Source organism: Aptenodytes forsteri, unplaced genomic scaffold (genome assembly GCF_000699145.1).
Source record: "Aptenodytes forsteri isolate BGI_AS27 unplaced genomic scaffold, ASM69914v1 Scaffold41, whole genome shotgun sequence".
NCBI lineage: Eukaryota > Metazoa > Chordata > Aves > Sphenisciformes > Spheniscidae > Aptenodytes > Aptenodytes forsteri.
Genome location: NW_008796211.1, coordinates 3,684,822 through 3,711,834, shown reverse-complemented (window position 1 = coordinate 3,711,834; position 27,013 = coordinate 3,684,822). Strand labels below are relative to the sequence as shown.

General features: G+C 39.4%; 1 protein-coding gene across 1 annotated transcript in view; it reads left to right on the top strand.

The window, feature by feature from the left end:
• MCTP1 (multiple C2 and transmembrane domain containing 1) overlaps positions 1 to 27,013 on the top strand; it is a 177,847-nt gene that overhangs the window by 142,639 nt on the left and 8,195 nt on the right. The window contains 1 exon segment of the mRNA XM_019474378.1: positions 26,772 to 26,881. Coding sequence (XP_019329923.1) covers positions 26,772 to 26,881 — 110 coding nt within the window.

Genomic DNA, 27,013 nt, shown 5'->3' with positions numbered 1-27,013 from the left:
ATAATAGAAAAGTCAGGTAAATGGGTCTTCTTATGCGATAAAAGTAAAAAGATTAATAAATGTGCCAAAGCCTCACTTTAATTGAAACTGAAGCATATGTTGCAAGTATGTAAAATATGTCCCAGATGTTTGACCATGGCCAGTGTCTTTGCTTTCCCTGATTACCACAAGGCAGCTATTAGTCCTGTAACCTTTGGACTTAACGGTAAATGGGGTATTACATGGCACAGAACTGGAGCACCTGTTTTCCATTCAGTAAAGACCCCTGGCAGGCTTTACCTAAGCCTATCCATATGTTTTCACTTAGCAGATTGTTGGGCGATTATGAAAAGTGTCTTTCTTTAGAGCCAGCTTAGATATTAGTCACTTGCTCACAGTGAAAGGGCAACTCTTTGGCTACTTGATGAGGTCCGTGTGGGCATGCAGCGATGTAGGTTACGGGATGCGCGGTGGAGGGACGTTGCTCGACATCCCTAAATTGCAGAGTTACAGAAGTAATAAACTGAGGATGGTGAATGCTCAAATATACGTAATTAGTTAAAGTAATGAATTTTATTAATACATTAATAAGGGTTTTGTTTAATAGTTCTGAGAGGAGTTTGACAAGGTAGATTTGCACTTACCGTATTACTTAGTCTCATTCTAACGTTCTGGATTTCAGTAACTTTTTTTTCACCCTCTGCTGCAATTAAGGTAGACGGGACTGTCAATTTAAGGTCATAGGATTTTTTTTTTTTACTGGAGAATATTAACTTTCATCTTCAGTTGCAATATGACTAATAAACTAAAATGGCAAGTATACTTCTTGTTATATCAGTTACAAAGTGGTGCTTAGCAGTGGAACACTTTTAATTTTGTTTCTTTGTCATATTGTGTATTTAAGAGCTGAAAAAGATGTTGTAGTTTGTTTGGCTCAGGCATTTGTCCTTAGTTTAATACTAGTTTTTCCAAGAAATAGCACTGGATTCTGCATTCCATATGCTCCGTACCGCTTGCTAAACCTGTGCCAACCACAGATTTACAGTTTAATCTGATTTCTCTCTCTCCTCTCTCTCTTTTTTTTTTGGCTCCCTTCCAAACACTGGCTTACACAGTATCTTAGCAAATAAGGGTCAGTTAAATTACATGAAGTCAAGTTATCAACAAGCTATCAAAAGGATTTTTACACAGTTATGTTATAATAATGTAGCGGTCAATATGCATAATCTATGTATGTAAGATTTTAGTTTGTCATTTAAAAAGTTCAGGTATGCTTTTCACATAGCTTTTTTCTTTGAACAAGCTCCAGATAAGATTTCAGATAATCACACATAATTTCAGCTCAACATTTTGTGGGAAGCCCTCAGCATGCCACAGAATCAGGCCAGTGAGCAATGCTACTATTGCAGATTTAAGTGGAGGAAGATGCATGGTACGAGAACTATTTTATTTTACTTTTTATTCACAGTAACAGTATTTTATTAGTACAAAATATGCAAATCATTTGTACCTTTGGCTACTGTCTCTCTAGGCTTTCGTTCTTTGAAATACTCTTTGCAGTTCTCAGTCAATGTTACTATGTTTCGAGATAACTAGAAGCTTTTATAATAAGAGATAGTTGAGTCAAATTAAAATATATTTTAAAGCTTTTAATCATTCCTGCTGAGAGGTTCCAACTTTGTTTTCGAGCCAAGGCACGTTCGTTACCTGTCTCAGAAGCATGCCCTGCATTTTTACCATGAGTAGATCATGAGGAGGAGGAAGGATAACTCCAATGTGGCCTATATTATTATATTCTATAAAAGAGAAGATGGTAATCTATTGTAGTGGCAGTTATTTCTTATTAAATAAATGGTGGAAAAACAATAAAGAAATAGGGAGTGAGTGGAGTGAGGAGAAAATTCCAGAACGAATAAATCCATAGGTTCACCTATGGTTTGATTCCACCATTAAATTCTACATGAACATAGTGCCTAAATATTAACTGTAAATAAAAAACTAACAGCTTCCAGTGAAAACAGTAGCTGCATATGAAACTGCTGTCCCCTAAAAGCTTAGCTAGACTATGTGTATTTATCAAACAAACCTACAACAGGTCAATCTAGAGCACATAGCTGCAGAAGTCAAACTTCTCAGTGCAGTTTGGTTTCAGCTCAGTACATGAACATAGTGCCTAAATATTAACTGTAAATAAAAAACTAACAGCTTCCAGTGAAAACAGTAGCTGCATATGAAACTGCTGTCCCCTAAAAGCTTAGCTAGACTATGTGTATTTATCAAACAAACCTACAACAGGTCAATCTAGAGCACATAGCTGCAGAAGTCAAACTTCTCAGTGCAGTTTGGTTTCAGCTCAGTTTAGTTATTCATAATGAGATGGTGATAAGAGGCGTGTGGTTTTTATCAAAATTGTACATAATAGGAGGGATGATGGTGTAGGCTGCTTCAACCCATACACTGGAATATCAGCTGATGCTGCTTCTGATCATTGGGTCACCCCAAAGTCACAGCCGTGGAGTTACTTTTGCCTGGATGTACCTTGGATCCTGTGGAGCCTTTGCACAGGAGCTTCCACAAAGAGCAGTTTTCATCCTGCCCTGTACTAGGGCATCGATGGGCTTCACGATCAAAGTGTGCACCTTTGAAAACAAGTAACTTGGACAGCCTTCTGAGAAGTTTAGTTAGAGATCCGGCTCCTTTATCCCGGTGCAGTCCTGAAGTACTATCAAAATTAGTGGAGTAAAATAAGTATTAGTGAGATCAGAATCTGAGATTTATATCTGAAGTTTGGCACTCGAGGAGGTGTGTGTGTGACATAGTCCCTGGGGGACCGTGGGTCTATAAACTGTTGAATGAATTACACTCATCCATGTACGTGTTTTTTTTCACCTGTGACTAATACTGTGTGGGTAATGTTCCTCATTTATTAAGTAATCCAAGTATAATTCAATAAATTATTAAATCAAATGAAGAATATGTCTTAATTATGTTAGCTGTTTCAGAATGTGACATAATTTTGCCCTACATTTTTCCTCTACCCTTAATATTATTTCTTAATATAACTAACCAGATTGAAATTCTTTGAGACCAAGCAAAGGTTTGTTTTCACCTAGCTCCTCAGAAAGTAACTTTCTAAAATGGGGTGTAGTAAAAATGTCTGTATGGTCTTCTCTGTGACTCAGGGGAGAGAAATGATGAGTGTTGAAGGAAACGACCAAAAGCTTTTACCGCTGGGTTCTCTTTGAAACCTTCCTACGTGTGCAGGTTGGTTTACTCCTTAGCTCCAAAGGCATCCATTTGTTATGTGGCTTCAAAAGTGGTGAGAAGGGACCATTCCTCATTCTCTAACAGAATTTTTCAGTGTAGTTTCACACAGAATCATGAGATCTGGGTTCTTTTAAGCCACTGCCATGAGCCACTTGAGACTCTAAGCAAGCCATGTGGTCACTGATACATGAGTATTTGCCAGCCACTTGAGCGTTTCTTCAGGTTTATTCATAGCTCCCCATTTTAGCCTTCCAAAGAACAGCCCCAAACACCTGTTTTAGAGAGATGCCTTTTGAACTTGTTCTACAGCAAAGTGTAGAGCCTATAATACAGAACGAATCTTCATCTAAGTCCCACAGAAAGCAGAGGTGGTAATGGGTAAGAGGCAACTTTGGGAGCTTGGTAGAAGAAAAGTGATGGTTGAGATGTGCTAGCATGAGGATGAGTGCTGCATGGACCTGGTCCCTGGTGGCAGACATGTGGCTGACAGCATACGTGAATGAGAATGAAGGACCAGCAGACATGATGCCGTGGGAGATGATGATGCCCAGCAACGTGGCTCTCTGCAGAATGGATGGCATGTCGTGGTCTGGAGTTTCAGCTGAGGTTTGATGCTGAGGCTTGCAGCACAGCACAACTGAAAATCTACCTTTTAAGCTAGGTGTGTGCCTTTGACTTCCCTGAAATGCCTGTAAGAAAAATTGCAATCTCGACTACAAAAATTTGCCAGGACAGTTGATCAGGCATTGCTGTGCTTTATGGAGCAAGATATAGGAATATGGGAAAATAAATTGCAAGTTTTTGCAAACAATATGCATATATTTTTTGTGCAGTTTGAAGTATCTGTGTGTCAGTAGAAGATTTTGTATTGTTTACTTAATGTTGATGTGTGGATCAATGATGAAGTGATCAGATCATCCAGGCAAAATACAATCCTGAGAAAATGAAGGAGGCACCCCCGCCTCAAAGAATTTAAGTGCAAAGCTCCTCCTAGAGGAGTGTGGTATGGAATTACAAAGTTGGCATTGTACAGCAGCATCCACAAGGACACAACACGGCGTGATAGAGAGCAGAGTCCACCGCTACTCAGGTTTCATCTGCTGGCAGATGAAGAGGTAAATTTGGCATAAATAAAGCTTGTGGACAAATAGTGCATATAACTAGCTTCATTCTACTTCCTTTTCGTTTCGTAGATATGAATTTTATGCATTTACTGATAACTACTAGAAAAGCTCCGAAGGTGTGGCAGTTTACCAGGGCAGTTTGTCCTCTGAATGAAGTACTGTGATCATCTGCTTCAGAAAGCTTTAAATACACTTCCATTCAGAAAAGGCAACTGGTTCCACCCATCCCAGCAGAAGTTCGTGGACATTCAGCTCCTAACTAGCAGGTATCTGTAGATGCCTAGAGACTTTCCAACAGGAGTTTTGTTACCAGGCATCTTCCCATCCACTGCCCAGGAGTATACATGCCTTTTGGGGAAAAAAAAATTGCATTAGAACACTGATAGATCAGACGACGTCATCTCTGCCGAAAAAAGCTTTGCCCAGTCCTCCATCCTGCACTGTCTCTTCCCACTTTCTGTTGGAATAGAGGTTAAAGCAGCCCTTTGCTGGCCTGCACTGTCTCTTCCCACTTTCTGTTGGGACAGAGGTTAAAGCAGCCCTTTGCTGCTTCGTTTTTGTAGCTTCTTGGTTTTGGTGTCTATGGGTATCAGGTGTGCACCACGTATGAAATGTGCTTATTTTCCAGTACTCACAATCCAGCCTTAGAGATGATTCTTTAATCACGGGAACTTTCCATAAAAACAATTCTGTAGATTTTAAAGCATAAGTGCAGGGAAGAATATATTGGTTTTCAGTGTGGAAAAAGTATATATTTTTGTTGATATCTACCCTCCTGCTAGCAGAGACTTGAAAATAACCACAGAGACAGGTGACTGCTATGTGAAGGATGAGGCTTTCCTAATTCCTGTGAAACTCTATCTCTTTTTGGACAGTTTGTGCAGCTTGGTGGGAGGTCTGGACGGGGTGGGGGAAGAGGCAGCAGTCTGCCAACCTTCAGCAGAAATTTGCTGAAGCCAAGTAGCCGATTTGTGACTTCCCACCTGTATCCTCGCAGAGCATCCTTCAAGTGGGGCAAGGACCTGCCACGGCTGCTCCTGCTTGGTGTGGACTCATGAGAGGTCAAGCACTGGAACCACATGCTGGGGGGGGCAACGGATTTTCTGTGGATTTACTGACTTTTCTGTTGAGTCACACACACCAAGGGTACAGATGCCCACCCATGAGCCTTGTGGGAGCAGCTCTCAGTCGAGGAGCCTGCGGGAGCAAGAGCTGGAACAGGCAGAAAGAGATGCAGACATAAAGAAAAAAAAAATGTAGAGACAACATAGGAAGCAGGGGTGGCCGGGCGTTGGGCAGGCAGGGATGTGGGGAAGGATGCCGAAATCTACGGCAGGAGAAGACGAGAAGGCAGGGAGAGGCCACAAAGTCCCGGGTGGAGGAGGGCTGGGGGAACAGGCGTGAATTGAGCATCCGTGGAGGGAAGTGCAGAGCTTACCTTAAATCTCACAGACGTTAATTTTGGAGCGGTTGGCTTCGCCATCTCAGTAGTGCTTTGAATGTAGCCTTCGGTGTACAATTTAGATAGACTGGAAAATTAGAATTTATGGCGTATGGAAAAGCAATAAACGGTTGTTTTAGCACTCTGTCTTAGTATTAAATGTGACTTAAGGACTGGGGTGGTATCTGTGTTATCTGCATGATCAGCAAATGCATGTTTGGCTGGTTTGGGAGCAGATGAGGTAATACGATAGGTTAACATACAGCTGTAGCAGTCTGATAATGCAGTGTTTTTATTGATTGTCTAACTGAGTAACTACACTGGGTATTAGGTTTGCTTGTCACAGTGCTTAGTGCCTGGGGTAGTTGAGCAAGTTACTTTTCCACTGAGCTGACCCCAAAGTCCCAGAGTCTTTCAATCAAACTCCTCGGATTTCATACACTGGCAATTCCTTTCCTTTTCTAATGGGCTATATTAAAGAAAATGTGTCACCTTTTGCACCATGGAATACTAAATCAGATCAGAATTCATGCACAATTATGTCAGTGGAAATCTAATATTACAGACCTGCTTATCTCGAGATAGCACATGGAAAAATAAACTTGCACAACTGACAGATTTACTTGATTCTGCAGATAAGTTATTTGTAAGTAATTGAGCTGAGGAATCTGTACGGATTATTTTCATACATCTTGAAAAACATATAAGAAAAATGGCTGATAAATATTTAAGTATTGTTTCTTTCTTCTTTCTCCTATTTCCTTTCCCTTTTTATCTTTTCTTGGCCTGCTCAAGTGCTAAAGTAACAAAGTCCAGGATGGGAAAAACAGATTTTATGTTAATAAACTGGTTTTGTTCTGAAGGCTAACAAGTTTAGAAAAACAAAGTGGACACCACTCATTTATGTAATGTCACAGATATCTAATGGCATCTAGGTAACACAGAGCTCTGAGAAAAAAGCATTCTGTCGAAAAAGTATTGCTTTCTGTTTTTCTTAAACAGTGTGAAAAAGTCAAAACAACATTGCTAATCTGAAGCTTTCTTGCAATCAGAAATAGTAATTTAAGATTGGTTGCTCAGCAGATGTGCTTTTTAGTATTTTACACAAAAGAATGGTGCAATTCCTCCTACCTTCAGCATATACGGCAGTGTGTTGTTATCCCTTTAGTGTATGGTATTAGCTATAATTTAAAATTAAGTATGGAAAAGCTGTTTGTTGGCCTTTAATTACCACTTGATTAAAATTTTAAATACCAATAGGGAAAGAGTAGATAGAAATCCTTTGGAATACCTTCTCTGCTGCTGAGTAGGAGGCTGATTTGTGGTTGGATTTTTTTTTTTAAATTTTGGAAGAATTTGAAATTTGTGCGTATGTTCATGTGCACCAAAGCATCTTCTTGTCTATTCTGTGAAGACCCAGGGCTGCTTTCCTTCCCACTCGCAAAGAGCAAATGCTGCCTGAATATTTTAGATCAATACATAGCATATAGTGAAAATCCAGAAAGAGTTTACTCAGCTATTTTTTCTGAAGTATAATACACACCCATGCATTTTGCTAGAGGAATGGTTTGCATAGTAATAGTTGTGGTTTCTGGACAGTGTATTAAAAATTAAGGTTGTATAGTCTGTTCAGGGAAAGCTTGAAGCTGCATTATCAGAAATTACATTATATACTGTTATAGGCCAAGAGCCAGTTTGTTACTAAATAATTTTTTCAAACAGCTCTTACATTGTGTAAACCTTTTCACCCATGTTCCTCAGGATACATTGATTCAGAATAAAATGTGTTCTTACATCGTAATTTTTTTAAAAAAAGTTTTATGCTGAATTTTGAAGTCTTAATGCATAAATACGGAAATGTTATTTCCTGAAAGTGCTGAAGATACTGTTTTTTCCCCAGTGAAATGTTGTCTGTTTATTTGATAATGGACTAAAAGTGTTCAAATGACAGCTGTATAGTCCTTTTGTCGGTTTGCCTTTGCAAATCAATGCCTGCAAGCTAAGGAGAGGAACTGCAATGGCTCGCTGAAAGTTGTTTTCAAACAAAACTAAAGGTGCTTTTCAAACTAATCTAATCAAGAATGCAATTAACATTGTGCTCAAGCACAACCCACCAAGCAAACGAAGGCCACCTTAAGGTGTGAAATGCCGGTCTTTTGGAGACACCCCGTTTCGGGAGACTGGGCCCCTGTGCACAGGGACCATTGGAGACTCCTTGGTCTTCGGACTGGCTGCCTGTGAAAGGAAAACACAGGGGTTTGGGCCAAGACCGTATTTTCCTCTGATGCCATTCAGACTTCAGGGACTGCCCGTTCACAGGCCATAGCCCCAAAAAGCCCCAGACAAAATCCAGCAGATCCAAGAGCAGCACTTCACACTGTTGAAGCTCCCCCCAAAAATTTGGTGAGAAACCCCTTTGCTAGTAATGCAGTTGTTTGACGCTGCATCTATTGATCTAGTCAAAGAACAGCACAACCCCTTCTTGGGAGCCCGCTGGAAGAGTAATATAGGGAAAGTTCAACATTTTTTATATCTCCAAATTACCGTTTTGATAAGGAGCTCAGGTGTCACCACAGATAGACATAAGCTATTGAGTTTGAAGAAATACCATTTGCTTTTAAAAGCAGGTCAGCATTAAAATGCAAGGAAAAGTAGAAGTTATACAAGATTTGATGAAGTATGTAGAACAGAGCCAGATTTTTTTTCTAGATGACCAAATCAGAGTATTTATAAAAGGTAGAAAGTAATTACTGAACCCTAGAGAGTTTTTTGAATCAAATATATGGGGTTTTTAAGTTATTTTTCCTGCCAATACAGTGTTTATTTTTTATTGTCAGAACAGTGGAGGAAACTTCCTTTGCTGATGCTTTTTTTCTCTTTTCTGTGGCTTGGGGATCAAATTGTTGATTTCCTACCAATCCCCAAATCCTCAAATTTTCGCTCTGCAGTTCATGTTTTGATGCCAACTGCTGAGATCCTTAACTAGGACTCTGGAATATCTATTTTCTTCCAAGCTTGTTGGGGAAAAGAAGCAGTTTTAATGTTGTACTTCCAGGTGATTCCCAAATATTCCTGGAAGTGCCACAAGCGCACAGGAATGTTTTACAGACTTTTCTTCTTTATTCTCATTTTAATACTGAGACATTTTAATGTGTGATTTCAGATTGTTAAGATTCAGCAGTCTATCCATGTGTCCTGAACTAGAGTGGAGAAACGCCTTTTCTCCCTCCTTTAAACATTTCTTCTCCTATGTATTTCCTCTGCGTTGGCTAAGCACAGTGCCAAAGCCCGGCGGGAGTGAGTCTGTGAATGGTGTCATTTGTCACAAGTATTAATAGTTCTAGGAAATTACTGTTTGATGAGGAGCAGCACAGCGGAGTAACTCTGCGAGCAAATATGGGGAGAGTGGTTCGGGGGAAAAAGTATGGGGAAGGCAGAGAGGAGAAAAGAAAGAAAATGGCTGTATGCTTTGTGTTTCATTGGGACAGGTGGGGACAACGGATAAGAATTCACAAGGACATTGTCTGCAGAGCTCCGTATTTGTAGAGCATTTCCAATACATAGATATAATTTACGTGAATTATGTCTCTAAGAGGATAAGCACACAGCAACTTGGAATTTGTGGCCAAGCTAATACAGTTCAGTACACAAGGGGGTTTGGGTTTTTGCCCCACAAAATACATTGAAGTTCAGAAAACCTAAGTGATCTGTGTTCAGAAGTCCTTTGGGTGGAAAGGACAGCCAGAAGCACCCAGTCTCTGTAGTTTCACAAGAGATTGCTTGAAGAGCCAAGGTTAAAACAAAATAGTATTGAGAATAGATAAAAAGAATTTGACCAAGCTGGACTACAAAGTCAATTAAGACTTTTTAGGGAAAGAGGTAAGGAGGCAACAAATTCATCAGCTGAAGGGCAGGAGGGGAATAGGAAGGGATTTCTGCTTTAGCAATGAAAAAGAAAATGCCAAGGAAACAATGTATCCCTACTGCATGAGGAGGGAAATATAATTAATTGTTTAAAAACTACTTGATTTTGGACAAAAATACCAGTTGAAAAGAAAACATGCTACATTTCTAAAGACTATTTTGGGGGAATGCTTGGAAGTGATGCTTAGGCTACTAAGGGAATTATCTAATAATCTTACTGCTCTACTGACATTTATTATCCAAAAGTCATGGCAAAATACAAAAGTGCTGAAAGATAGAAGTCTGTTATACTTCCATTTTTAAAACTGAAGAGGGGATCGATCCTGACAATTACTATTGTTTTAATCTGTTTTTCCTCTGTAAATGATAGAACAGGTTTGAAGACAAAAGTGGCCAAACGTGCATTTATTCCCATATTCAGACAGAGAAACTCAGACGACTTCATGACGAACCCTTGGGACCATTGACGTCGGTGAGCACCACATATTCTGTGTGTGCTCCCCATCATAAAATGCACTTCTGTATCTAAAAGCCTTAAACTATTTGCAGATCATGAGATTTACCACACATATTTACAATCCCAGTCACCACTATTAGAATTATGATATAAATCTATGCTTCCGTTTCAAAGGCTGTGATGATTATTTTTGATCCAAATGGTGCCCAAAATCAGTATCAGGACTTGGACACCCAGGATGGTTTCTGTACCTCCTGTCAGCTTCCCAGGAAGGCGAAGAGGCTTGAGGAATTAGTTTTCACAATCTGAACGTGAAAAACATTCGGAAAGTATAACATTACCTTTTAAAAAAGACTAAAAAATAAAAGAGTCTGCAGTCAGTGGGATCCTACCCCATGTTCTTATTTCAATATTCCTTTTTTTATCTTTTGAATAAGGTCATTTAAAAGACGAGGTCTGTAATGGCTTCCAGGGAGACAGAAAGGATATATTTCCTCAAAGATGAAACTAAACAGCAGAAATATTGTTACACTTGTGCTCTAGTAATATCTTGCTTTGCTTTCTCCATCATGATTTACATAGAGAGGGGTTAGTCAAGGACAGGGAGCACTCCAGCACTCCTCCGCTACCTCGGCACACGTGGTGGTGGTCTTTCCCTTCGGAGATGCCGATACCATCCAGACACTATACATTTCTTCTGGGCGCTATCAATATCTTTATTCAGAGTTTTATCCTAACAAAACATGTAAGGACAGAAGGCAGAAGCATAGCCACAGACCTGGCACGAGTTTATGAGGTACGATATACTGGACAGGTTACCTGCTGTTAGGATTTTGAAAAGTTTTCAGGCTTAGGAAATCTTCATTTTCTTTCTTCTTCCTCCTCTTTTCCATGTATAATTCTTCCTACTCTTACACTCTAGGAGAAAATTGGAACCATGATTAGATATGCTAAACTACCTCCACCATAAACTACATATAATTTGCAGCCTTTAGTTATTGCTGTTGTTTTACAGGTTTAGATGTCTATTTAAACCACTTAAATGGTGGCTGAGTTTTTTAAAATGTTTATTCTAAGTAATGTTTGTAGTAACAGTAAGGAAAATTGGATGTGTGTGGATGAGATTAAAACATACTGCTTCTTAATAATATTTAAGGTGAATAATTTGGATCTTTCTTTTAATAATATACACCCTTTCTAATTAAGATACTTCTGTTTTACTCCATAATATTAGACAAGGTGGGGAGGGGAGAGCTCAGTGCAACTCTGTCACTGGAATCAGCCAAGAGGATTTATGCCACATAAATGGAGTATTAAAAAGTTGGAAACAAATGACCACGTGGAAGGGTGTAATAAATAATAGCCTCTTGCCATTGAGCAGATCTCAACCCTCTGACACTGGGACTGCACGTAATGACACAGTGCTCTGCATGCTGGTGCCCTCATACTGAAAGGGTCTTTTAGGCACTCACAAAATACAACTAAGGACACAACATGGCAACAACTGACGAGGGTAAATAGAGCCTGTGCATGAAATACAAAAAATAATGATGATTACCAGCTGCGAAGAAGGTGGCCATCTTTTTATACTACTTTTCTGAGAAGTGGTGCCCATTTTACCTTGGTTTGACTGGGCTTGCTTTGTTACTTTGCATGCTCAGAGGTAATTGATAACTTTTAGTATTTAATGCTCTTTTACTTTCTTCACCCACCTTCTCTGGTGCAGCCAGTTGTTTTTCTGCCCCTTGCTTCAGGGTAGATTCGTCCTCTGGGGATGCTGGGGCCCAGCAGGCTCTGCTCTGACAGGTCCCCCTTCCCCTTCCTAGGGCAAACAACAAAAAAAGTCTCAATAATGATGGCCATTATTAATAACAATTATTAATATTATGAATACTATAACTTCTTCCTATTAATACGGCTACTAATAAAGAGCTTGATCCATCTCACTACGGTGGGGAGCGATCTCAAACACAACCCTGGAGGTGCGCCCAGTCAGGCTGTGCCACCTCCAGCTGCGACGGGATCTTCCTTATATTCCCTTCGCATTGGCGTAACACATTGGGGGAATCTCCCAGGTGCTTGGTACCGAAGAGAAATGCTTTGCACACTACACACTTCTGTGCTCCTCTGTTTTTGAGTAAGCCTTGTTAGTGAATTCCCTCCCTTTCTCTCCCTGTAGCACTGTATTAATATTTTCCACTGCATACATTAATATTTTCCACTGCACAGGAATCAAAAGCACTAAAGTCAATACAAAGGGAATACAGTAGGATGCTGTGCGGGAGCTGTGCGCTCTGGAGTGCCGGCTTCTCCGAAGCTCAGAGTCCGTGTGAGGGTAAAGCTCATACCAAGAAGAAATTCCTACAAAGTTTCCGGGCACTGACTGGTAGGAGATGATTCCTAAGCTCTTCTATCATATAAATAAAAAGTAAGCAAATTCAAAGGAAAACACTGTTGCGTTTTTATAAGTAAAGCGGAGGTTCTCGGGTGATTTTCAGTCTGAGATCCGGTTGAAGGTATTCAGATTTTACCTCCCTACCGAGAATGCTGGAGATCTTCTTACATGTTTGTTTTTGTACATGCTATTGTACAACCATGTAATAAAAATGAATTGATTTCAAAGCATGGATTGGCAGACTAAAAGAGAAGGAAACATAAAATAGCTGTTAGGATGTAAGTATTGGTGTAAGTGACTAATATTACAACCACGGACATGTCATGCATTCTGTTAACCCCAGTCTCCATAACTAGAAAAAACACAGTAAAAATAACCATTTATTCATCTGGGATGGGAACGGTTAGCCAAAAGTAGAATTTGCAAGTTTTTTTACTTCTAGAAGAAATCAGTGCTGTTGCTGGAAAACACTTAGGTGACCCTGTTGAGAAAGTTTATTGGAAATTTATTTTCACTGTGTGGATGAGGTGAAGAAACAGGAGATTTTTTTTTGTGTGCCTATCTGTGCAATCCTTTCTAGCAAGCAGTGGACTGTACTCGGTATTTTTTTTCTAGGCTACAATAGCAGCAGTTCCATGATGCTGTCAATTGATTTCTTCTTCTCCTACTACTGCTCTGACACATTTTAACAAAGATGCAAGTATCTCAAATAATAAACAGGAAAGGTTTCAGCTCATGTATGTATTGTATATGCTGCTCTCTGTTCTGACTCAAACTCTTGTTTGAGTTCCACAAGAGATTTTAACTGTGCCATAATTTTGTCTGAAATGGCAGATAGTTGTTCTATCCACTATTTTGATAATTTCACAGGAAAATGATGGTGTATGTGCTTAATTCTGCTATTAGTTTTATTAAGCTCTTCATATTAATGCTGTTTCAGCAGCGAGTTCCACCAGTGAGTTTTGCACTGTATGGAAAAAAGAATTTACTTTTATCAGTTTTACCTCTGCTGCCTTTCAAGTTCATGGAACATTTCTCTCTACTGCCTTATGAGAGTAATTAAGAGTCCCAATTTACTTTCTCTAAACCATTCATTATTTTGAATATTTTCATTATGTTCATTCATCTTCTCTGTAAATTAAAATGTCCTAGTACTCTCTGTTGCTTATTGTCTTATTTTTCCTCACACAATTTTCATTATTTCAATAGCTCATGTCTGCGTTTTTTCTGGATCTGCTTTTTTATTTTTATTTTTTAACTTGAATTCAGTACTTCAGCTGAAATTATCTCATTAGGTTATATAATGGTACTAGGTGAAGTTAAACCACTAGTGTTAGTCATTCATCTAACCTTGTTATATTCGTCAGAAATTTGACATCACGTCCTTAAGTAATTCTGTCACCTATAAACTTGGCGTCTCAACCTTCCTTCTTTTTGATCTAGATTGATAAATACATTAAACATCAGATCTGGTACCAAATTTTATGATAGTTTACTATTAATCTTTTGAAATATATCTGCTCTTTTACCTCTTTCTCCTCGCTTAGTTATTTTAATATCCCTTTTCTTTTAGGAACAGTCTAAAAGATTTCTTTTAACCACAATGTAAATTATCGCTTGCTTTCCCAGTATTGATTTGATTGGTTTTAAATTCTAAAAAGTTTCAAGAAATTTGTCATAAATAATTTAAAAAGGTCTGTGTATGGTACTAGGAATTTTAAAAACAAGCTACCTGGGGGCCTTGGATTTAAGCCCTACTTTTAATTTTTTGCATGTGTACTCATTGTGGAACAGCTTGGGGAGGTTTCCACAGGGTTTGTGACAAGAGGATCTGCTTCAAATCAAGTGTTGGTAAAAGAAGTTGTAGAAAGAATCAACAAAATGAACAATAACAAATTATCAGGACTGGATGGTGTTTGCCCAGAAGCTCTGAAGGGACCTGAGGGGAAATAGTTGAACCACCAACAGTGGTGTGGGTGCTTGAAGCTTATGTAGGTCCAACATGAGAGTGGACGAACTCGTGGAAGAAAAACCCATTGAGAGTTATTAGGAACAAGGAGCTTCCTTTTGCGCTGGAAACTTCTGAACCACGGTTCTCTGAAAGCTTGAGAAATATTCTAGGATGTCGAAGTATCTGTTTGACCTCTGCTTGTTCATTTCTGTGGGTATCTGCTCTTGACCACTCTGTTTCTGTACAGGCATATGTCCATCCAATGCATCCATGTGTTTAATAGCAAACAACTGTAGTACAGTCTGGGTATTTCTAAATATCACACCAGTCTGGCCCTTTACAAAAAGCTGGTTTAATCCAGGGCAGTTGCTTATTGCAGTCTCTTTGCTAACTGTTGAGCCACAAAGTCTAAATACCTCAAGTGTCTGCGTGCTTAATCTCAGACTGTCAGGATGGAATAACGCAGCTCTTCTTCGAGAGGAACGGCACCTCCTCTCCTCCGTGTTTTCTTTGGAAAAAGGTTGAATACGGCATAACATCCCAGCCAGTTGTTTCAAGGATGATAAAAGTTTCACAACCCTTCTCCCTGTTTACTTAGCATTGCTGTGCCCTAGATATGACAGTGTGTGCAGATCCAGGAGAAATAATGAAATCTATGGAAAGCAGACACACAGGAGAAAAAAGACATTTTACGATGGCAGCTTTATTCCCTGCTGTTGTTGGACTGCAAATGGGTACCGAGTTTGCAACCAAGGCTGAAAAGCATTTAAACTTTATTTACTAGACAATAAATAATACAGAGACTGTTTGCTGAAAGTTGAAGAAGAGAGCCGTCACCGAATTCTTGCGCTCTGGCTGGTGGTTCTTGCTTTTATGGGTGTCACTAAAATAAACGATGAGTTTAAAGTTTTGGAAGAAACAAGCTTTTTTTTTTTTTTTTTTTTTTAATTGGGAGGCATTTTTTTTTAAATATGGAGGCCTAATTTGTCTTCTCTGCTGAAAAGGCCTGTGGGAATAAAACAGGTTATTCTAAACCGACTGCACCTTGTTAGAGATCATGCACTATACAACACCCTCAATTAGACGGCAATGGTGGAGTTGGAGACACAGGAGGTGGCACGGCGCTCATGCATCTGTGAGCAGCTGGTGCCGGCAAACCTTTGAAGCTGATGTCATCCTACGTGGATCTCCGGCATTTGTGAAAATGTCAGGAAAGGATCAGGGATTTAGGAAGGGAGAGATGATCTCCAATTCTCTTTACAATTTCCTGTGTTCTCTCCTGAAAATAACTCTGTTCAAAAGGGTCCACTTCCAACAGGGGTGCATCATGCGTTGAATGCCAACTCTTTCTGCAGGTTTTCAAGCTAAATGCTGTTGGGTGCCCCTTTAGCTCATTCTAGAGTCAGTCCCATTCATTCATTTGCTTAATGCCCAATATCCGCTCTGAATTGTTAAACAGCAACAATTTGTTAGTTTGCTGTCAGGCTCATTATTCCCTGCGGGTTTCCCAGCCCTCCTCCTCCAGCATTTGTATATGTGTATGATCTTGGAACTTTAAAGTTTTTAAATAGGCAGAGTGGAAGTTAGGAGATGATGAGAAAAAAAGTGAAGTGGGGAAATGCATGTCACATCGTGACTGGTTAGAGTACTTTGTTTATTTGTTTCTTTAGGAAAGCAGATAAATTCCATTGAACGCCTATTTTTCATCTTCTGTAAATTAGGTATCTCAGCTGTTTTTTTTCTCCTTTGGTTGCAGGGTTTAGTATAAATAGTACCATCTGTGATCCAGTATACTTCTTATGTCATGAGTGCTTAGTGGTCAAGTTAATATTGCCTGAAGAACGACAAATTTTTGTGTTTCCTCCATTTATTTTTTCAGCTGTCATTCCAATGTTACAGTAATCATCTGGATCTTGTATTTAATTTTAACAACACTTTGCTCTCCTTTTTCATTCTAAGGTATCGCCACTCATTACCATTTCAACTAAGCAGGTTTCATTATTCATTTCTCAAAAGTAAATTCACCTAAGGTGACTGAAGATGAGCTGGTAGCTTTTTCTACAAGGTCTTTTATTGTAAAGTAACAGATATATACATACAGGACACAGTCAAAGCTTTTGCTTTAACTACAAATCTTTGTCTGAAAAAACAAATAGACACTTGTGTAAATATTTGCCTTTGAGCTACTCTTTTTCTTTCTGGTATTGTAGACTGCAATACAATACCAGAACGTGAGAAGTTCTCACAAAGTTTTCAGTCAGAGTATAATTTACTGTGGTCCGGCATAAATATGTTCTTTTTTTCCTTCTGAGACATTAGCATGCTGAAGCATATTTAAAATGAATGTAGAACAGACTATTGTAGTGGTTAAACATTAAAATAACATTGTCACAAATTACCCTTCATTGTGATTTTGCATATTCAGGGACCCACCCCATCTTCACTAGATGGCTCAGCTTTAGATCTTTTCCAAAATTTCAGTACTTCCTAATAAACAAAGAGGGTTTTTTACCCCCCATTTCAGTGAAATAAGCATAGAGAGAAAATCAACAGTGGAGCCTTTTCAGGCTTTTCTCTGGATTTTCTCCAAAGGGACCCTAGAATTCTTGGTTCACTCAACGCTCCTCAGCCACTGTACCCCCGGAATATTTGCAGGGATATTTTCTAGGTGCTGCTCTTTTCTTCCTTTTTATATTGTTTTGCATCAAATGCCAAACTATTTTTCTACACTGAGTAATTTTCCAAAAGCACAGCTTGAACGTTTATCCAGGGGAATTATGTAAAAAAAGAGTGGATTTGAAAGGCTCTCTTTCTTTCTTCAATTTATTAATATTTGATATATTCCTTGAATTATTGTAGCTACATTTATATGTGCATTGTCTTTGGAACGTTACTTAGACATGGTAGGATTTCTTCTGAGCTGAAGTAGCAGAGCTAGTGACACGATCATGGTGGTGTGCTTTTTGGTTTTGAATGTGCATGGTTCTTCTGACCATCATCTTGTTCACCACCATGGAATTCAATCCCAGACTGCATCTAAGATGATCTTCTTTAAACATCCAACTCATACGAAGAACGTTGCCCAGATCTCACATATTAATATTTTCACCTTCATTGCTATAGGTTCATGTTTGGAATGAAATATTTCAGATAACCTACACTTGCTGGCTTAGCTGAGCATGAGGCCTAACGGGTTTTTCTTCCAGATCAGGTTCCTTAAGAGAGGAATTTTGTCTAAACCTTGAGCATTTGACAGCAATCAAGTGTTTCAGATTTTAGGGCTTGGTCTTCAGCTGGTGTAAACCGTCTGGGCTCTGTTGACCTCAGGATATGGTAGCAACATGCAGCTGCTGAGAATCTCGCCTGTTCTTTTCGAGGCTCTCTGAGCTTGTCCCTAAGAAAATGCTTTCATTCGCCATTTTTCATAGCAACTTGCCATTGAGTTAAATCACTGGAATCCAAAGCAGCCAAAAAGTTTGGATTGATTGTCCCAAAAGAGCACAGTTTGGGCAGCAAATACTAATGGTAAAGGCATTTCTATAGTCCTCTGCTCAGCAGTCTGCTTGACTAGGCACAGGTAATTTAGTACTAAAACTGTGTATGCCAGTTTGGGTAAGGAAATTTCAGGGGAAGAAATCCTTTTTGATTTCTGTGAACCAAAAACATCAGCAGTCCAAGTCATGATCACGTGAGTTTTGAAATACAAAATTGTTTTTGTATGTGTTTGATCTAAACATATTGTTAATAACTGTGAGCATAAGACAGAAACGTCAGAGCAATAGCCCTGCTGCAAAATGAGTTGGGTATTTTAGCCTGGTAACCAAAGGCAGGAGGGAAGGAGTAAGCCTGCTCTCACTAATCCTTTGTGATATGCAGTTTAGTTATCTAATCGATGGTAGTGATACAGGAGGAGGATCAAGGAAGACCACATTCCTGCTCCTGAGGACAGCACTACCAGAGAATAGTTCATATCAACTCCAAAATAGAAATCTAAGGCTGGAGTGCTGAATTGTCTTTTAGATCAGTATTTGACTCCTTTTGCTGGCTCCACCACTTTTTGGTGGCAGTTCATATAGTGGTGGTGACAACTTTGAGGTTCCCCTCTGTAGTCCTGCATTGGAGAAGCAGGTCTTTTGGCAGCAGACACAATTACAGCTGCTAACTCATAGGCTTGCCTGGTCTGGCCAATAAATTAGTGTAAAATCATTATCTCTGTTTGTTTAGGTGAACGACTTATGTAATAATTGTAAGATCGTAATATCCTGTCAACACAGGACTGGGAAACTTCCAGAGATGGTAAAGTAAATCTAAATGCAGACTTTGGTGCAGAGATAGTGTCCTAGCCCGGTATGGAGGTGATCTTGAATAGTTAGTCTTTATCCTCTGCCCAAGAGCATGTTTATTATTATCATAATCTTTTCAAGGAGAAAATTAAAATTATGTTCTAAGTACATACACTAAAACATCAAATTAACTTTTAAAAATGCTACATTCAAGGCAATGTATTTCAGGACTGCAACTGAAATTTTAAATGACTGTAGCTCCAGCAGAACTCCATAATCTTCCTTTCGTATCAATCAGTGACAGCTGTACAGACATTTATTGAAAGATAAATTCTGAGGCTACTTTAAACTTTCAAAACAGAGCACCATATTATTTTGATGAGGCTCTTGTTGGTAACAAGTGGACAACAAAAACGTGTGGGTATGATTTAGATAAGCATTTCAAAAATTCAGGTGTTTTACTAGCTGCAATCCTTCAGCATCCCTTTCTGGTTTCTCTGTCTGTTTCTCTTACCTCCACCTGAATGCAGAATTTTTACACGAGCTGATATGACTTGTTTTCACCCCACCATCCTTCCAGGCTCTTGCATAGCCGGGCTGTTCTTATTTAAAATAACTCTTTCCAATTGAACTAGCAGGCTCTTTCCTTGCCTTTTAAGATTATTAGAGCTTTGAGATTTAACTTTTAAATTTGCCATCCCTCGCATTTGTATCACAGAACATGAAGTGTTGCATTAATGAACACATTGTTAATTGCAGTTTTGCATTCAGCATAGATAGAGGGTAAATGCTGTTAGAACCACTGGAATTTAGAAATCCAACTATAAAATCAAAGTTTGTTCATTAGTAGAACCTCAGGACTGTATTCTAGTGAAATTAGCTATTGCAAACAACTGCTGGACAATACACCAAGATTTCTGTCTTAGGCCCTGTCGATGTGACAGGATACAAGAGGAATATTAATGAGATCACTGTCAAGGTCCAGCGTAGTTCTGTCTTGCATAAAGTAAGAAACTCTCTCTTCCCTTGTTTAAATACAGTAGAACAGGGTGAAGGGGAGAAAAAGAGGCAGCCGAGAGAAAAATTTCAGGTTTTTCAAATTTGGACATAAAACAAATGCAACTGCTGGATTCTCATGACCCCAGTGCTTAACCCCACAATGCCTTAATCTTTAATTTTCCTTCCAAAATAATGTCAAGAAAGGCACAGCATTATTTGGCACTGTTGACTTTTTGCCCCGAATGTATCACCATGAACAAACAAGCTTCCACCCTTTTCAAGTATTTGCTTAGAGTATTTATGAAACGAACACCTCATAAAGGTGTAGCATTAGCCAAAAACATATCATGCAAGGAAAATTTAAGTGTTTGTTTCCCCCCACTAGATGGCCCTTCAGTGAAATGGCACGTCACTCCATTAACTGGCTCTATCGCGTTCGTGTTTCTGTGTTTTATCTGGAGTGTTATCTTTACGGTATCAAAATGTGCAGTGAAGGAGCGATCAGGAAGGAACAGGTTTAAACAGCATTTGGCAATACTGTGGAATGTAGTAGGGAGAAAGAGAAAATTAAAAGCGGTGGCAAAGAATTCCCCATTTAATAAGAATTCATATAAGAATTGCCATTAAAGTGCTATTTCTTTACTTCGTAGAAACCTTGCAATATCATCTTTTTCCCTAGAATTATTACTGTAGCTCTTGACTTTTTTTTTTTTTGCTGATTTTATATTTACGTTCTAGCACTGCAGCAGTTCATTATACATGAAAAAGTCTAATTCATTATATAGGTGGTAGTGCCAAAAAGTCACAGAAGGTTCAAAATGATTTTTATCAACTCGCAGTGTATGTTTGAGGAAGAACAGATTGTTGTAATATTCATGCTCACAGGCATGGTGTCTTCATAAACAGTGAATCTTCAGTGTTTTCGTCCGTGTGTTTGTATGGTTTCTATTGTGCCTACTTTCTGCTGTTTTAAATATGGAATGCTTACTAGGCGATAACATTTTATTGCTTCTTTCTTTAATAATCGTGACCACAAACACCATTTCTCTCTGTAAAATGCTGCTTTTTTAATAATTATGTGGTTTTGTCTGTATTTTAAAATCCTCAGCCTGATTTCCATTTGGGCATGAGCAATTATTTTCGGACCTATTTTCCATGCACGCGTAAAGACCCATGTTAGAAGGTAGACTTTAGAGATGACGCGTTGAGCATTTGTAAACAACTGATAGCATCTTAAAAATGTGGTCACTGAAGGTGTGGTGCCAGATAATAGGGGCAAAAGTGAAGCCCTCAGTTTAAAAGCTCAATTCTGGTTATCTGTGTAACCCTGGGATTCGATGTCCGATGTGAAATTGTGCCAGCGCTGTAAGGAAGCCTGCTCTCACCGTTTCTTTTCAGGGTAGCGTGAGTACCAGCCAGGCCTTCTCTTTTGTTGATGCTAAGGGGAGAACATATGCTGGTACCTGTCTGCCTGGCATGCCGTCAGTCACTATTTAAAATAACTGAGAATCTGAAGAGTTACGAGCTGGCTTACTGGAAGGGTGGAAACTTCTAAATCATTAAGGTCCCACTGAAAGGTTTTAATGTCTCCAAGAGTCTTCCCGTACTTTTTCAGTTTAAGAAGTGGCAAGACCAGATGATTATGGTACTCCACCAGTGGCAGCCTTCAAGAGGGAAGAGCGGTTAAAACAACCTGACCCTCTCAGTTCATTATAGACTTAATGGAGGAGGCCAGTTTCAGGTCACCCCACGCACCTTTCCAGGTCCTGTAAACCATTCAGCTCTACCTCATGATCGCACTTCCACAGTCAGCTTTAAGATAACAATATCATCATGGTTGTCTGACCTCTTTCCATTTCCCTGAGAAAAATGATAAAATAATGACTTACCTGTGTATCCATCACCAGATCTGAAGCCTTTTGATAGGGGCACAGAAGACCTGGAGGAGGTCAAATGCCTCCAGAGCTGCAATAGTGTTGGCTTACTATCTTCTTCTGAGTGACCTTCCCAGAAAGCAGAGGTTAGAGTCTGGGAGGTAATTGCTGAGGCCATTAATCCCCAGTGACAGGTTTTTGAGTAGCAGCCAGACCATAGGATGGTATTCAACAGTCGGTGTCTGCATGCTCTCACTGGGAGGTACTAATGAATCCTGCCACTAAAGGGCTAACGCATTTCCTACCGGCGCTCCTGGGTCTACTTTGTTAGTCTCCAAAGGGAGGTCTACCAGGGCATTGCAGCGCTGCACATGGCTGAGACTCGTGCTGGGGGACAACACAGGGCCTATGGCTGGGCTCTGCTTTGGAGACCAGTTATTAATTGAAATAATCTGCAGTGTTTCCTCATGGAAGTAGTATTCTTCTGTTCAAGTAATAGAGATTTACGGGCTTGTTACTCAAGGTGAAGGGGTGATTAGAGAGGTTCCTCACTGATAGCTGCGGGGCTATGCTTTTGTGGCCATAGGTAGTTCAGCGTGACACAAGCAAAGAAGAGCGCGTGTGGTGGCCAAGTGACAGGACCGTAGCACTTACAGCATACCAGGTGAACACTTTTGCTCTCGGTGGTGGCTTCTTACCCTCTCTCTCTACCTATCACAAGTTAGTCTGGCTTTGTCTCAGTCACTTTGGTTTGTACAGAGGTGCTCTATCATACCAGCTTGGGCAACGAGGGGTGTTTTTGGAAGATCCATCTGGAGCCTCTGTCTTCCCAGACAGCATCTCCTAAAAATTTCAAAATTTATTTCTATTCTTGAAACTCTCTTATGATTTTTGTTTTTATGATCTGTGCCTTTCTCTCCAACTTAGCAGTTATTAATAAGACAGTTATCCGCCATAAAATATTCAGAGCTTTATTCTCTATACTAAAAATGTCTCCTTTCACTTAAAGCTCTTTTTTTTGCTGGCTTAATTCCATTAACTTTATCAAAGTTTACTTTTGAGTCTGGCTTACTTATTTCTCCTGCTTTCCCTGTCTTTTGAAGTGTTTGTTTCGTAAATGCACTTTAACCCCTAGAGAGAGGTTTGGGGTTAGAGATATAATCCTTTCCTGAATGACCCTATTTTATCATGGGATTGGAAGCGTAGTCCACTGACTAAAGAGACTCAGACAACATGGGTTGTATTCAAGGTTTCATGTGAATCAAGCTCCACACAGTCTAGAGCCAGTCATTTACTTTGTTTTGCTTTGGCTTCACCAAATGTAAAATATGGTTGTGGCTGAAAATCAGTATACAAGAGTTAAGTGTTATTATTGGCCAGCAGTATATCAATCTGTAATCTACAGTTTCCTATGAAGGAGGAGGAGGAGGAGGAAGGTCTTTACTTTGGGTTCATTCCCTTTTGTGAATTCAAGTCAGACTATCAACATCAATTTGACTTTGCTTTCACAGTTTATGCTTAAAGCCATCCCCTAGCAAACATCTTGCTTTCCAGATACCTTAAGCCTACTGCAAACAAACAAATAATGGAAATTAAATAGTAATAAAGCTGTTGTTAGCTTTGTATAATAAATTTTATCTACTATTTAAATGGCAATTATTTCCAGAAACTTGGCAATTGTAGCCATACAAATGATTAAATTGATTCCAGTCACAGCCTATCTTTCTTTGGAAAGGAAATACCAGTAGTGTTTGAAAAATGGATTATTAAGAATCTTGGTTCGCTCAAGGTGGCTCATATGTTGTATTTGCTAACACAGCATCTTGCTGGAAGAAAGTAAGTGCAGCTTTTCCCTAGCCCAGATTATTTTCTCCACAAATCTTTGGAGCAGGAAATAAAAAACAGCTAATAGTTGTGGGGCATGTGGAATTAGTTTAAGCAAAGCCGAACCCTGATCCTTCTGACCGCCTCCTCTTTCCTGTGCTGTTTTGTCTATTCCTGCCTCAGAGTATGTCAACAAATTTTCTTTAAGCTCAGAAGGTGGAGGGGGGTGGAAATAGTGATTCTTTCTGTCTCTTTCTGTCTTTTGGGGTTTTTTTGGGGGGGTTAGGGGAATGATTTAAAACAGATGTGTTTTCAAGAAAAGGTACAAGTTTGTCTTGTAAAATATTTGTAAAGAAAAACAGCCTCAGGACCTCTGAACGTAATCCCAGTTGAGTTCTGGAGATGTCACAAAGGGTGCTGGTTTTGTTACAGTGACATAATTCTTTTCTCACACAACTTAATTATAAATCAAGATAACTTTACAGAGAGGGCAGAATCTGTTAAACAAAACTGAAGAGGCAAAGTGTATACGTATTTGAAAAGCAGAAAAATACCTGTGATTTCTGTATGGCTTATTGTTTGCTTCTGCTGTATGAGAAAACATTATTTTCATGTTTCTCCAGTACTGGAAGTATGTGTTTTACATGAAAGAATAGAGCAGGTACCTCTTTCCTGATGACAAATGAAACACACTGGATCAAATGGATCAAACAAAATGGATCAATGATCACTGGATCAAACACAAATGGTGCACACTGCTGCACCTCCTCTGAAGCTGTGTACCTGAGGACAATAATGCTCTCATTGCCAAGGCTTCAAGAATGTAATAAATACTAAGGAAATAACTTCACAAATGACTCGGTGTTGCTGTGCAGCACTGGATGTAGTTGGTATCAGTGGTTGTGGTTATGGTCATCCTCAAAAAACAAAAATTTTTCTTCATGATAGAAATAATTATTAAACTTGACTGAGAACATAAGCTCTTTCACATTGCCTGAGAAACTGGTGGGTTTGCTGTCTCTCAAGTGTTTGGTTTTTTAAATTACACTCAATCACTGGAAGCAGTTTTGCCATCTCTGTCTGTCTGTCTGTCTCTCTCATGATTGTTTATTTTTAGACGATCTGTGTTCTGTAGCTAAATACTTTCAACACCTTCACAAGAAATCTTGACAACATAGTTGCAGAACCAGTATCGCTGAAGTAACTTCAGATGATTAAATGTTAAATTATGTTTTCCTCATCCAATCTGGTTTATTAAGACAGCAAAAATGACAACAAAATAAGTGAATCAATATCCTGTCTGCTAATTAAGCATCAGGAGAAGAAAAGAAAAATTAAATGCAACATTCGCTAATTTCTTAGGTGCTGGACTTTGGAGTCAGTTACAGACACTGTTGTATTGTGAGGTTTGTGATGGCAAAATCTTGAACAACTTTTTTTATCAAATATTTTGCTAATCTTGAAATATTTTTCTTTCCATTTCTTATTTTGAGAAAACACTAACCAAATTCAAACTAGATAGGGTAATATGGCATCAATCCATTGAAAATGTTGAACACAAACTTTTGACTTTTACGTGTAGTCTGGGCAAAAATGAAGAGAAATTGTCATTTTTTTCCATGGGGATGCTTCATGTTAATTCCATCTAACACAGCATTTTTTTGAGAGTGCTGTTGGCTCTGCGTGGATTTGATGCTGCAGCCTGTCTGGTTTTAGAGGTAGAAAGCTATCGGGGGGAAAAAAGAACAGATCATCAGAGTGCGAGGAGGCCCAGTTGAGGAATGGTCCATGGAGTGCATTGGTGTACCCAAGCAGCACCTTGTTGGGTTCTTCTAGGAGGCAAAGTCTGCTTGAGCCGGCAGAGAGAAGGACAACATTCGCTGATGGCAAATCTATCAAAGACCCCAGAAAACGTCTCAACGAGGGTGGTTCCTGCTTTTGAGGGACAAATGGTCACTCTGTTTTTGAAAAAAACGCCACATTTTTAGGGGCACAAAGGCTCTCGATAAATTTAACAAAAATGAAATTATGGTTAGACTTTTACGTTACCATATATTGATGGCTTTGTGAATAAAGGTCCAACAGTGTATAGAAACCTGAGTAAGTAAGGAAGTAATTAAATTACTTCCTACAATGACACTCCGCTGCATCTTTCATTTCGTCCATGGCTGGCATTTTATATGCATTTGGAGCCATGGGCTGCACTAATCATATTGTAAAGGCAGTCGGAGTTACAGCTTCCATATATTTCATGCGTAGCAGCACTTGAATATTAGCGAGGAAAAATGAGAGAGCGAGCGAGTGCATGCTCACCAGTCAAGCAGAAAGGTAGAAGATGGGGGGCACGGGTACGTCTGAACTTAAACACAGTGCATGCTCACCAGTCAAGCAGAAAGGTAGAAGATGGGGGGCACGGGTACGTCTGACAACTTAAACACGTATTTAGTGGCTCGCCTGCCACTGAATGATGTGCACAGGTTTGCCTGGGGTGGAGTAAAAGAAGCACGGAGGATGTGTTGAAGGACTGGAAGAGTGGCTGTGTGTAATAGATACATAAAACTATGTATAAAATAGTGGCGTGTGATACAAAATGCTGAATATGAGTGTATCTATCTTTCCCAGTCTAAAATGCCTCTGATTGTCCCAGTTAAGCAGAAGAGCAGCACATCTTCATATCATGTCCAGATGACTTTGCTGGGCCTTTTCTGTTTCATTCTTGTGGTCTGGGCCAACGTGGTCTGAAGGAGCAGGGAAGGCGAAAATCCCATGTGGAGCCTCGCGAGCCGGAGGGGATCGTGTCTGTAGGAGTGAGGTGTTTCTGGTTTCTCACTCAGTGCCTCCCACAAGGAATCTTTATCTTCCTGGTGCTTACATCAGCGCAAGAACCAGCATTTCGACAAACTGCCCTTAGTCCACCTTTTGACTCTTATCACTTAAGAGAGCACACAACATAGGAGGTTGGCACTTTCAGCATGTTTATAAACCAGAGACCTGGCTTACTGAAATATGTATTTAGAAACCAATGCAATGACAAACAAAATTGTGTGGTGCTCAGCTTATATACTAAAACATATTTGTTGTCAATATGCACTGCTTAAAGGACAAGAAAACACTTTCTGATGGCCGGGTTTTACCAATTACTTTTAGGTGAATCTGTAACAGATGCGCTTTTGAAACTTGACTGATGGGACACTTGGTCCTTGTCCTACAGTCAGAAATTCTTTTATTCAACTACTCCTATTCTTTTCTTTAGGACAGTGAAAAAAAAGGATTTATGAATAGACTTTATGCCATCCAGGAGGTGTGTGTCAGTGTCCAGAATATCCTTGATGAAGTGGCTTCCTTTGGAGAAAGGATCAAGAAGTAAGTGCTGACACAGGTGCTGGATTGCTCTCTGATACTGTTTGTATTTTTTCCAAGCTGGGGTACAAAGTTTTAGACCTTTTTTCTTTTCTTTTTTTTTTTTTTTTGTGGGGGACTCCAGTTTGGATGATC